The 12,836-nt window shown below is 43.8% G+C and overlaps 1 protein-coding gene across 15 annotated transcripts in view; it reads right to left on the bottom strand.

Moving 5' to 3' along the window:
• The window catches only part of macf1a (microtubule actin crosslinking factor 1a), a 217,038-nt gene that overhangs the window by 20,781 nt on the left and 183,421 nt on the right, over positions 1-12,836 (bottom strand). For 10 of the 15 annotated variants that reach the window (XM_086194416.1, XM_086194418.1, XM_086194419.1 and 7 more), the window contains 11 exons: positions 11,930-12,091; positions 10,015-10,185; positions 7,744-7,910; positions 6,456-6,615; positions 5,548-5,874; positions 5,067-5,151; positions 4,569-4,795; positions 3,439-3,645; positions 3,075-3,302; positions 2,710-2,928; positions 2,399-2,602 (listed from right to left, as the gene is read on the bottom strand). In XM_086194416.1, coding sequence (XP_086050542.1) covers positions 2,399-2,602; positions 2,710-2,928; positions 3,075-3,302; positions 3,439-3,645; positions 4,569-4,795; positions 5,067-5,151; positions 5,548-5,874; positions 6,456-6,615; positions 7,744-7,910; positions 10,015-10,185; positions 11,930-12,091 — 2,157 coding nt within the window. Of the gene's footprint in view, positions 1-1,269; positions 1,279-2,398; positions 2,603-2,709; positions 2,929-3,074; positions 3,303-3,438; positions 3,646-4,568; positions 4,796-5,066; positions 5,152-5,547; positions 5,875-6,455; positions 6,616-7,743; positions 7,911-10,014; positions 10,186-11,929; positions 12,092-12,836 lie in introns of all 15 variants that reach the window. The other 5 variants (XM_086194422.1, XM_086194414.1, XM_086194415.1 and 2 more) reach the window with 2 other exon arrangements.

The raw sequence follows: 12,836 nt of genomic DNA, 5'->3' as shown, positions 1-12,836 counted from the left end.
GCTTCTGAGGTGCACTGCTCAGAGCGGTTTTAGAAGAAAAGCAGTTTCCAACTATGTATCTGACTGTAAATTTACAGTTCCTCATCAATGTTCCCTGTTATTTCAACATAAAAGTTCTGCACACCACTAGTTATATTAATGGCACAGACGATTTTAATCAAAGAACATTTGATTCCTTTTTTACAGTGGTATGCTACGTTGCCCATCTACTACCATTCATCGAGTTAAGCTAATTAGCAGTGAGTCGGTCCCTCTGGGTCTCAGTTCCGTCTAAGAGTAGAGAGGTATCCACCTTCTTTTCTGGCTCTGGAGAGGATTGCAGATAAGCTCATTTCCCAAAATAATGGCCTTTAAACGACTTTATCACACGTTAGTCATCCACAGAGCTTAAGCCTGATTTATGCTTCTGCGTCGTGGCGACGCCGTACCTACGCCGTACCTACGCCGTACCTACGCCGTACCTACGCCGTACCTACGCCGTACCTACGCCGTAGCCCCTACGTCGTCATTGTGCATTTATAGTTCTGTGTCGAGGGAACGCGTTGCTCTGTAATTCACCGCCAAGCCACTAGAGGGGTGTGGCTTTATCTTCGTATGGTTTTGGGGGACTCTTGTCGAATTCCTTAGTTTTCTTCCGGTCATAGCACATGGGTCAGAGACAGAGACAACAATGGAAGTTGTAAAGGTGGTCATACTTGCGAACCTCCTCGATAACTCTTTCTTCGGCTTGGTCCATTTTTATTTTTGCGTGTTGCTCTAACCACAGAAACTTAAAAAATAGCGGTGTTGTTGTGCTGAACCGGAAACGTCGTGTGAGCGGACCAATCACAGTCCGTTGACGTTCACGTCACTACGTGTCGACGCGACGCGTAGTCAGGATTTTTTGGAGGTGCACGTCAGGCTACGGCGTAGGGGTCTGCGTTGACGGCGTAGGTACGGCGTCGCCACGACGCAGAAGCATAAATCAGGCTTTAGGCCACTCAAGAATTTGGGAGACATTACAGACAAGGGAGCAGACATGATGCAACGTTGCCAGAGTTAAAGAGCATTTTGATTCATCTCAGGGAAATAAAACTGCTTCAACAAACCTCATAGAAAGAGAGAGACTACCAAGCAGGAATCTCATAATGTGGTTTTGCAGGAGCAGAGATTTTGGGCAGGAGATAATACACTGAACATTGATCCATATTGGATTAGTCAACCAAATCATGTGGTGTGGCGGCAGCAGCAGCAGAGTGTCAGTACGATGCTGTCAGTCAGTGGTCTTACCTCTACCAGCTGGGTGATTGCGGTGAGCAGTGACCATGGAGTAAATGGTGGTGGGAAGTGGGACAACACACAATCCACAATGAACGAGGGACGGGATGAGTAGAGGGTGAATGTGATGAGCGAGGGAGGTTAAAGGATGAGGGACAAGGAGGTTTGGGGTGGAGTGAGGGATGTGGAGAGTGTGGTGGTGCAGGTGGAGGAGGAGAGATACATGGGTTGGATCGATTGGGATGGAGGGTGGAGAAACAATACCATGAGTTAAATTTGAGACATGCATTCAGCACAACTGACAGGCAAAATCCACAGCAGGTAATTCAATGACGTCTCATGAAATGATGTGAAAGTAAAAATCTCTGTTAAGAAGGCGACAATAAAAGAAGATGTGATGTGAGAGAAAAGTCTGAATGATGAATTATGTTACAGGTACATTTTTCCCTGTCTAAGATACTTCTACAGTGGGTGTGTCATCCTTGCTACTTTTTTAAAGAAGTAAAATATACCCAAGGAAAGGAAAAAGTCCAGAACACTTTGCTTAAACTAACATAACACAGTAAATCTTCATTAACCAAACAAAGTCAAACCCACTCGCAAGCTTTCATGCTGTTTAGTAAACACACCAGGGGCTTCAGACACCAACTAACAAGCTACTGCAACAACGCACCTGCGCTAAAGAGCATTTCTAGACTGCGCTCAGTGGCTTGCAACAGCCAAAAACAGCACGCTCCTCCTCACATGCCCCTCTGCTCGGCAGTTAAACAAGAAAATTTCACAAAATCTGTCAAAGCATGTGAGAAAATGTATTAAGGATTTGGATTCAAATCAATAAACTAATATGGCTGCTGCTGGAATTTAGCAACATTGACCAAAAACCCAGGGGATGCTGCGTTCATGTGATGGCGGTCTAATTGGAATAACAAGATTCTTCCTAGAAAAATTCCCACAAGCTCGAGGAAACGACTCAGTGAGTCATAGATAAATCAGTTATATAAGTTATTAATAAGCTTTAAGCTAATCCTTACCTTCCCTAATTGGTTAATAGCTTGTTTAAAATGCTCTCAATGCATTAAAATGCAACTTTGTCTTTATAGCGCCCTGTTAACCAAATCAATGTGTAAAAGTGGTATTGTACCTGAGCAGACTGGGACACTGCCTCGTCCAGAGTTGTTGCTCGACCTTTGACATCTGCTTTGATGGCCAGGTAGCGTCTCTCTGCCTCGGTGTAACGCTTGGTTATGGTTGCCCCCTCCTGGAGGCTGAGCTCAGCCAGCTGGGGTCCGATCTTCAGCAGCTTATCAATGTGGGGTTTGTGCTCAGCAATTGATTCCCGGAGCAGCTGGAAAATGAAAGCATGGATATTGAATGGATTTTTTTTTTTTTTTTTTTAGTTACATTGAGGTAGAAAACTTGAGCCAGACGTAGTGCTTTTCCATCATCTTTTACCCTCATCTGGTCCTGCTGCAGTCGGAGAGCGTCTGTGTCGATGGCCGGTGGTGGCAGCTGAGTGATGAGGGTCTCAGTCTCACCCAGCCAGGGTTCAAGTTCCTCATAAGTCTCCCAGAACCGAGCAACCAAAACCTGGGCCTGCTCCAGAGCAGAGAACCGCTCACTGTGGCTCTGGCTCACTGCATCATAACGAGCGCTCAGAGAATCGGTCTTCACCTGAAGACCAAAGATGAAGACATGAGAACAGATATTCCACAGAATGACTGGTGGCTATTTGTCTTGTGTTCTTTCCCTCTGTTGGCCACCATCAGGCTCCATCCAGTCAATCTCCCTCCTTCTCTGTCTCCACCTCAGTGACTCACCATGAGTGCATCCTTCTGGGCGTCGCTGCAGGTTTCAAGGATGTCGTCTCTGGTGAGGAGGAGCTGATCCACGGTGTCTTTGTGTCGGATGATGTCAATGTTGAAGGCCCTCTGCACCTGCAGCTGGGCCACCGTCACGTCAGGCTCCAAGCTCAGGGGGCCCAGAGATGCCAACTTGCGCTCAGTCTCACCAACCCAGGCCAGTTCTGCATCCACCGCCTCCTCATACTGAAAGACAAAGAGGTTTGTCATCAGCAAGTTCTATTGTCTTAGGAGCAAAAAAAAAAAAAAAAAAAAAAAATCTGTTCCTATTAATTATGATATCTGCCGAAGGCTCAGTTGTACAAGAATTAAACTGCAGTACCTGTTGTGATCTCTGGATGGCGGCCTGTACAAGCTGGACACGCTGTGTGATGGTCTCATCAGCCTGCCGGTAGCGCTGGTTAGCGTCAGCAACTAAGCGGTCCAGACCCTCGCGGGCTCGCCATGGCACTAGATCCAGCAAGGCGCTGCCCACCTCATTGACCGTGTCCAGCACCAGACGCTTCTCTGCCGACACTTTCTTCAGCTCCTGAAAACAGTTGTTATTGAACCTGGGATGTCAGCTGACCTGAACGAAGACTTTTAAAATACAAATGTGTGACTGGAAATACTTCAATGACAAAAACAAAACAAAACAAAACAAAAAAACAGTCTAAATGCCATCTCGCATGTCATTTTTTCCCGCTCAAGTTCGCGGCGCACATGTTCTCCACCGAGAATATAATAAATGATAAATGCTGCAAATGTCAATGCAGTATAAAAAAAAACAAAAAACAAAACTGGACACCAGCAAATTACATAGGAATATTTCTGTCAATATCTTTGTAGTCATTTTGTTCCCAGAAATCAATGTTTTTTATGGTAACACACCGCGAGTAGGTTGATATTGGAAGAGCTGAAAATGTCAGTACAGACAGGGGTCATCAAATTAACTGTTCTTTTCAAATAACTAAAACATATGTGACTTTTTTTCTACGATGGAAAAAAGATAAAGAGAAAGTAATCTTTAAAAGTGTGGATGGTTTAAGTCTGCCGCATTTAACATAAAAAACAGAAATTATGCTTAAGAAAGAGGAACTTTATTGATGTTTGTTAAAAACGGCCAGAACTAAATCACTTTTTGACTACAAACTTGAAATATTGGGATTGACAGAACTTATAAAGTGATGAATGTTGATTCATTGTTACTGTAACTCACAGTGGGAGCCAATCAGTGAGATGTGAAATAGTTGAGCATGAACTTCATAACTACTAAATACTGCATGAAGCTTCTTTAATCTGAAGTGTGACGGCTCTCCTGGGGTGTGTCATGAAGAACTGCTGCTGCTGGGTGAAGCCGTTTTAGTGCTGGAACTGAAATGCTCCTATAAATTCACTAGAATTGACTGTAGAAAGTTTTATTTCACAAATTCATAAGCAGCTATTTATCTACAACCATCTCTCCTCTCCCACCTTCTGTCTCTCCTGGTAGGCTGGCGTGGCATCAGGCTCCACATTGTTGAGCTCCGCCTCCACAGTGTCCAGCCACTGGTTGACGTCGTCGTGAGCGCTGGCGAATCGCGTGGCCAGCTGCAGTGCCTGCTCCAGAGTACGGAGGGCCTTACTGCTGCTGGCCGTCATCTCAGCATAGCGCGACTTGATACCGTCCAGCTTCTCCTGGATCAGCAGAACCTCCTCACCTGCAGGAGGACATGCAGAATGAATGTTAATGAAATCGCTAAATATCACATTTCTAACATGCTACATTCTGCACACTGAGTCCTTATTCCCTACATGCTTTGACCATTAGCACGCCATTTCCTTCTAACTGGTAGAAGTAGACAACATAATGCTTTTCGCACCGACCTGAGGTGAAATCATTGTTCCATCTTTGTCCAGTTATAAGTCATAACTTCTTTCCAGTAAGCGAGCATTTAGAGAGGGCCTGGAAACACAGGGCATTGCTATTACCTGTGGTCTGCTTGAGTAAGGCTTGTCCATTCTTGATGGCCTGGTCCACCGTCTTCTTCCGGCTCAAGATCTCCTCGTTCAGCGACTGAAGGGAGAGACGGCCTGGTTATAGTCCTAAATATGGTGTGAGCTCTGCATCTGTTCTTCACATCCGTTATACAAAAGCTCATATAACAGTTGCACAGAGGAAAATGTTAATGTATATTCTGTCATGGCCGTCTGTGTATCGAGTCCCAGCAGTGTGAAGTCCTGCTTAATCTCCAGCTAAAAGTGTCATGTGCATGGAAATGCTATAATGGTACCACTTATTTCCATCATGACTAACTGTAAAGAGTCACACATAAATGTGGTGATTATTCATATTTAAAATGATGCCTTCAGTGCAAAATATAATTCTGATGTGATAAGTGTTTTCTTTCCAAGATTCCTAAACTGTTCTGATGCTTTAAAAGGAACGCAGTGTGAACACGATGTGTCGTACCAGAGTGTGTTTGTGCTGCTCGGCTAGCAGCTGCGTCTGGTAGCTCTGGACTGAGACGTGACTCAGCCTCTGAGCCACCTCCGCCAGCCAGTTCAGCACCTCTACCTCCTCCTCTCCAAACAGCTGAGCGTTGGCCAGGGCCTGCTCCAGCAGCCCTGCCCGCCTGGAGCACCAATCGGCCAGCTCAGAGTGACCCGACCTCACCGCCTCCACACGCTCCCGTAACCAATCACGGTCAGCTTCACAGCTGAGAGCAGTCAGTGATTGGCTCACGGACTCAAGGTGGTCAACCTCGGCTTCGTGTGAGGACACGTCCTCTTGGATCGCCTGGGAAGTGTGTGTGTGTTTTGTTTTTTGTGAGCATGCATGTGTGTGTTTGGTGGGAGGATGATGGGAAGTGTGAAAAGAACAGCAGGACAAAAGAAAGAAGACGGATAAAAACTCAAAATAAGCATAAGCATGCAGGTGATAAATCATAGACCAACAGGAAATCATAATGAATAAATGAATGATATAAATGAAAATTCTGAGGAAAAACAGCTTCATGTGACAGGGACAAATAAACTGAGGCAATTTGTGAGTTTGGTTTTGTCATATTTATATTGAACAAAAGTGAGTGGAGGAACATTGGTGTGTTTGTCAATATGAATTTATTGTCTTGCTTGGATACAAACTCGGATTGCCCAACTAGAACTGCAACAATATAAAAGTCAGCGAGGGCTTTCTTGTCAATAACAGCAACCGCATGTGTGTGTGTGTGTGTGTTTGTGCCTAAATCTTTGACGTTACGGTGACACTTTCCCAAATAAAAATGGTTAAGCAGACATGAATGCAGCCTCCTCCTGTTGTGATTTCATTTTGGTGGAATCGAACATGTGATCTCTCAGACCCTTTGCGGCCAACAGTACCTTGTGCTTGACGATCTGCTGGGTGATCTTGGCCGTCTGGGTTCCCATGGGCTCAGCGGAGCTCAGGCGTCTCTCGGTGGTACTCAGCCATTCTCCCAGCGGCTCCAGAGCTTCGTGGAACTCAAACGCCAAAACCTGCAACTCCTCCAGCTGCCTCTGCCTGAGGGACGAGACGGGGGAGGGGTGGCAAAGATGCAGAGATATGAGGAGGAGTGTTGTTATTGGTTTTTTATTGTTTCTTTCATGGATTCTTTTTTTGCATGCTTTGTTGCTCAATTTACACCCGATTATTGTGTCGTGCAGCTGTCTCTTTTTTCTAACAATCAGTTTATTAAATCCTCATGAAACTCTTATGATGTACAACACAATTTTAAAGGAATTCACAGACAGACCAAATTCATTTTGCAGTGTTTGTGTGTTGAAGGCCGACAAAGGAGAAGGTTTTTTTGCTCAGAGAAAAAAAAAAACCACACGCTTATCTGATAGAGCTGAATCTAATCATTGATGAGATATTATTTCCATCCTTGATTCACCTGCTTAATATTTTCACAATAAATTAATGAATTATGCAATCTGGAGTCTGGATTCGGCAAATGTTTGACATTTCTGCACGGAGAATCTCCAGATTAATCAAATAACTCCTCAGCTTGGGATTTTCTTTCGATCGATCGATCGAGTAATCAATTCCTCGTTGCAGTGCTGGTGTCTGAGGCTTTGAGGAACATTCTCCTCAAGCCAAACTGTTACTGTTTGCAGTCCATGGTGCATTTAACATTTTATCATGTCCTCCAGCTTGTTGCCAGTCATGAATGTGTTATAAACTTTACATATGATACCATGTCTGAAATATGAAACATCTTCACTGTATTTTGGGAGTTTTTCCTAAATGTTCCTTCCCATAGAATTACGACTTTTCCCACTGAACACACGATATGGCCTCTGACATGACTTGTGCACCACAGAAACCAAAAGTAATGACACTATTCTCTAAGTACAGTGTTCAAAAGAACCACAGAGATGAAAAGGGAAATAACCACAAGATAACATGTTGTTGAGGTTCGCCACCAATTACTTTCCTAAACCACATATTTACAACCAGAGCTATCTGTGAATGCTCTCTGTGACAGTCACTTGGCCAGAATTAATACAACCGAGGTGCCAACAGTCCAGAAATACTGGAATTTAAGACTTTGAGTAGCTTCCAGAGGGGCCCCCATGGTGATATGAGTGGTGTGATGCATTCTGACTTGCTGAAGTGCTCCGGCTCCTGCTGCTGATTTAGATTTACCTGCCACTGGCCTTGTCCAGCAGGTCTGTCCACCTCTCTGCCAGACTCTGGAGCTGAGTCTGGATCTTCTCTCGGTCCTGAGCGTCGGCTGTGGCTGCGATCCTCTCCCCCTCAGCTCGGATCATCTCCACCGTCGGCCTGCGGTCATCTAATAATCTCTGGAGCAGCTGGAGGAAGAGAAACAGAGTTTATTGTTACGACTTGTACTGAGGAGAGTGCTTATTACAGTATAACAGGCTGTACAGACACGAGGCTGAACAAAATGTCTCTCAGTATGAGGCAGCACGTTTCAGAGGCACCACAAATAACAACTTCCAAAAAGTCGCAAGTGAATCAACAGAAGCAAAACATTATTACAGTTCCTTCATGAAGGCTGGATATACTGCAGGGCTGTTGTATTACCATGCACCGCTGTTAGCCAGGTGGTTTTAATAAACATGAAACTGACAACTAAATTTGCCTCTGTGACAGCACCAGCTGTGAGTCGGAGGCATTATGTTTTCAGGTTGTCTGACAGCCTGTCTGTTCCGTTCTCATCAACGCAACATCTCAGGAGCAGCTCAAGAGAGGTTCTTCAAATTTAATACAAATGTCCACTGGGACTTGAGGATGAACTGAAAAGACTTTGGTGGTCGGATGTTAAAGGTCAAGTGCGCTGTCACCTCATATCTCAGGAACAACGAGAGGGATTTTCTTCAAATTCACTATAAATGCCCACTGTGACTCAGCACTACTTTGAAATTTGTCAATACTTCATGAACACATCCAACTGAGAAGCTGTTCCCTTCATGTCTGCAGACAAAAGAGGAGTTTACACTTGTGGCTACAACAAATAAGTATCTAATGTGTTTCAGTGAAACAAGTCAGCCTCGGCTCTAAACATGCAGAACGAGATTAGTTACAGCGCATATTTGTAGGATGAAGTTACTGAGGAAAACATGAAAACCATCGTCAGCTGCGGTCAGATAAACCAAGCAGGCTGATACCTTGCAGAGTTCTAACATATTTTTAGCAATAAATTTCAATGACTTTGTCAGTTGAAGAAAATTTTCATGATCATATAACCTCTGAAATATTTTTACGCATGAAAAATTAACAAAGAAATCCATGTCAAAATGTACCAGCGCTGGTTGATTTTACTTTAGTTAATGCTGAGCTGAATCATTTGATACAACATAAATATGTAATTTAAGTAAATTCACGGTTGTCAAAATAGATTTTTCCCAGTAAATCTTCTCTGAACCACACATACTCTTACACTGAATTATTCCTGAAGGAAATTTCCACAACTTTTCTAAAATTTTCTAGCTTTTTTCTTTTTCTTTTCCCATTTTCAAGACCTGGGAACTGCGATTTTCCATGTTTTTCATGAGCCTAGAACCCCTCATCTCATCATAATAAAATAATTATTTGCATATATATGATGCCCAAAACCAGATAAACACACAGAACTCTTAAGTTAGTCCTGCTGTGACGAGGCCTCGCAGCTCAGTTCAGCCCCTTACAATGCATTCTTCTCCAGTCTACGCTCTCCCTCAGCCAAACGGTGACCACACTCTCAGTCACGGATGTAAACACGTGTGATTGATCGCTGGCCCAGACTACAGCACTCTTATGTGCACAAACACAGGAAGTGTGTGTTGGATAAACAGGGAAAAGTGTGTATGCGCCTTTGAAAACAATACATATCCACCATGTTTGTGTGTGTGTTTGTTTTGATGCCAGTCTGACTGGCAGACGGTCAACTGGGGCTGTTTGGATGCCAGGCAGACGGATCATTGAATGTGCATGTGTGCATGAGTGTGTGTACGTGTGTGAGTGCATTCAAATATCTATTGTTAGTTGCTGAAGGACACTGAGGACGCCTGAATATCTGTAATGTCTCATTTTAACGGCTGTAAAGGACAGAAAAACTGAATTTCAAAATAAGACGATAATAAAATGATTTTTAATCTTACAAAAATAAGATTAAAAGAGTTTAATTTAAAGACAAACGCTGGCACTCTACTTCAAAGATCAGGAGAATGTGGGTGGCAGTAGCTAAGAGCTCATTCACTGCTTCCAAAGCTCGCGCCAGCATGGAAAATCTGAGCAGACACTTGAGCAAGAGCAAGAAATACTCTTCACGTTAACATTTGCCCTTGATTCCCCTGAAGCACAGTCAGCTGGGAACAACTGCTTTATTCTTTAGTAGTTCTTATTGTTTTGTAGGGATATGCCGCTAAGTCTGTAATCAAAACCTCTAAGAGAATATATTCATCTTTCTTTTACCTTTTGTTCTTGGATCTGGGCTTTGACCACACGGTACTCGGCAGACGGGGGCTTCTGATTGGCCACCAGCTCCTCGGTGTCGCTCAGCCAGCTTAGCAGAGGCTCCAGGGCATCCTGGAATTTCCCACAATGCAAAAGTGCCTCCTGTAGCTGGGCAATCCGCTCTGCAACCTTGAAGACAGAGAAGCATAATCAATGTAACCGTATATTAACTGTGAATTAAAGTGCAAACAAACCATCTCATGTGACTGCTCATGTGAGATGGAGTTGAGAGACAGATGGATCCATTTCCTGGTTTCTGAGAATATATTACCTATATTTTAGAAGAAGATATATATATATATATATATATATATATATATATATATATATATATATATATATACACACACACTATATTTTATTGCATAACCTTTAGGATCAATCACGGCAAATTATGGCCCGACTTACGAGCCTAAAATGGGCCTAACACAGATATACTGTGTCATAAAGAGAGTATAGTAGAAAAGCGAAAGTGTATTTTCAGTCCAGCACGAAAATTCACGATATCGGCAGCATATATCCATGAATTTTTTCCCGTGTTGGTTGACCACCTTGAGTCCATGCCCCAAAATCAGTTTTTGCCTCAAAAATCTTACATCAGTCAGGCCGACCTCAAATATGTGATTTCTGTGTCTTTGTCTGTCAGCAGATAGTTTGGTCGACTCCTCCTCAGAAATCTGCTCCGGCTCTAAGCTCGACGGTGCCTTTTTTACAGACCACGTCTTTATGTTCTCTCCAAAAATGCTCAAAATGATTCAGATCAGGGCTGATACCATAGAGGGCCATCACACGGCGGTGCTTTGGTCTGATCAATATACAGTGTATTCAGCCAAAACACACAGCTTGAACAACCCAAGAACCTGTGCGTTAAAGAGAACCGGAACCAGCGGTCCTGGCAGTACATTCTGCTCCATATACCAAATTCCACCTGTTTCCTGCAGACACTTCCTGCCAGACAACGCAAAGTACATGACCAGTTCTCCGCCATGTGTCTTTTCTTTGAAAGCAGAATTTTTAGTCCCTCCAAGGATATTTTTATTTCAGGGATGTTTGTTTATCTGTCTGTCAAATTATGAATGGACTACCAGGATTGTTTTCATGAAAGTTAGTGGAGGGGTGGAGCGAGGGCCATGGAAGAACCCGGAACAATTTAGAACATAGCATAAAACCTCACTCTTTTTTCTAGAGAGGCCTTGGCGGAGGGCTGCGCTCTCTAAATGCTCTTCTAGTTGCATCGATGAAAACAGAGCTGATGTGACTTGCCAAAAAGCTCCAGCTTGTCTCATCTGCACTTAAGAGATTCTACCGGAAGAATTGAGGCTCGTAACTATACATTATGGCAAATTCCTTTAAAAAAAAAAAAAGAAGAAGAAGATGTTTTTCTTTCAACTGCGGTGTCCCCCAGGGTCTACTTCCTTTGAGCACACTGACACTCACAAAGTGATGGATGGTGCGATCAGACTCGGATGTGCCTCAACGTTGGAGCACAGCTTGTATTGCTGAGAAATTTTTATTGGCTCTTTGTCTTCCATTCACGTACTTCTGTCCTGGGATAGATTTTCCTCTTGCAACTGGATGCAGGGATGTTGGATGCACTTGCATGGAGCTTAAACTTTTTAATGATATTTGCAACTGTATTCAGAGGAACATCCATGTGCTTGAAGATGGACTTAAAACCTTTTATCTGTAACCTGCTTAGCTTTCATTTTCACTCCGGCCTTCTTACACAACTCCACTCATCTTTCTTAGGTCCATATTCAGGTGTTATGTACTTGATGGTACCAAACAGCAAAATTAACAGGAGGAAGGAATCTTTCTCCCTTTCCTGCTTTAAATCACACACACACACACACACACACACACAGAGTCGTACCCGCTTGTTGAGAGAGTTCCATCGTAAGTTGGTGGTCTCCAGGTCGTGCTCTAGAGCCTGGGTGTCTGTATGTTTGGCGGCGCTCTGGATCAGACCCTGACCCACTGCGTTGACATGCTGAAGCTTCGGTTGAATACTGTCCACCTGCTCTCTTTCCACCGCCTGAAAACAAAGACGAAGGAGATGAGTGACTTTGTTAACTGATTGACTTTCCATTAGTGAAAGTCAGAAAATGCCAGCGATCAAGTCGGGATTAAAGATGAGCTTAATTTATATGAGAGGCAATATAGAGCAGTATAGGAGCAACAGTCAAAAATACACCGCTCATTCAGTCTGCGTGACGACAAATGAAGAAAACTGTCCCACATTATGTACCTACATATAGAAGCCAGTGGATATTAGGAGACGAAAAACAGACGGACGGATGGGCAGAGATAAGAGAGGAGTGGGAGACAGGAAGGGAATTGGAGAAAGGAGGGTGGAGAAAAAAAAACCAGGGGGGAGAAGGGATTAGGGGGATTAAATGAGTAAGGGGCTGGCTGGAAAAAGCTGAGTCGACACTCACTGTAGAGCACACTGACACACTTCCATGGGTGCACACAACCTTCACTTAATAGCAGACTAACACACACATTTATAGCACATTCACAACTTCGCTTGTCTGGCCACATTACTCACTCACTCACTCACTCACTCACTCACTCACACACACACACACACACACACACACACACACACACACACACACACACACACACACACACACACACACACACACACACACACACACAACCATAATGGAGGGGAGCCATCTTGTGATGACAATAGAGGCAGTGAACCGCGACGACAGACAACTATACTTGACTTCCCTGACCGAAAAAGACGGAGCAACAGCCAATAAAAGCTA

This window comes from Aulostomus chinensis, chromosome 22 (assembly GCF_037954235.1).
Source record: "Aulostomus chinensis isolate RoL2024-O1b breed Wild chromosome 22, RoL_Achi_v1.0, whole genome shotgun sequence".
Taxonomy (NCBI): domain Eukaryota; kingdom Metazoa; phylum Chordata; class Actinopteri; order Syngnathiformes; family Aulostomidae; genus Aulostomus; species Aulostomus chinensis.
The sequence above is the reverse complement of the archived record's forward strand: the minus strand, read 5'-3'. Positions and strand labels throughout refer to the sequence as shown.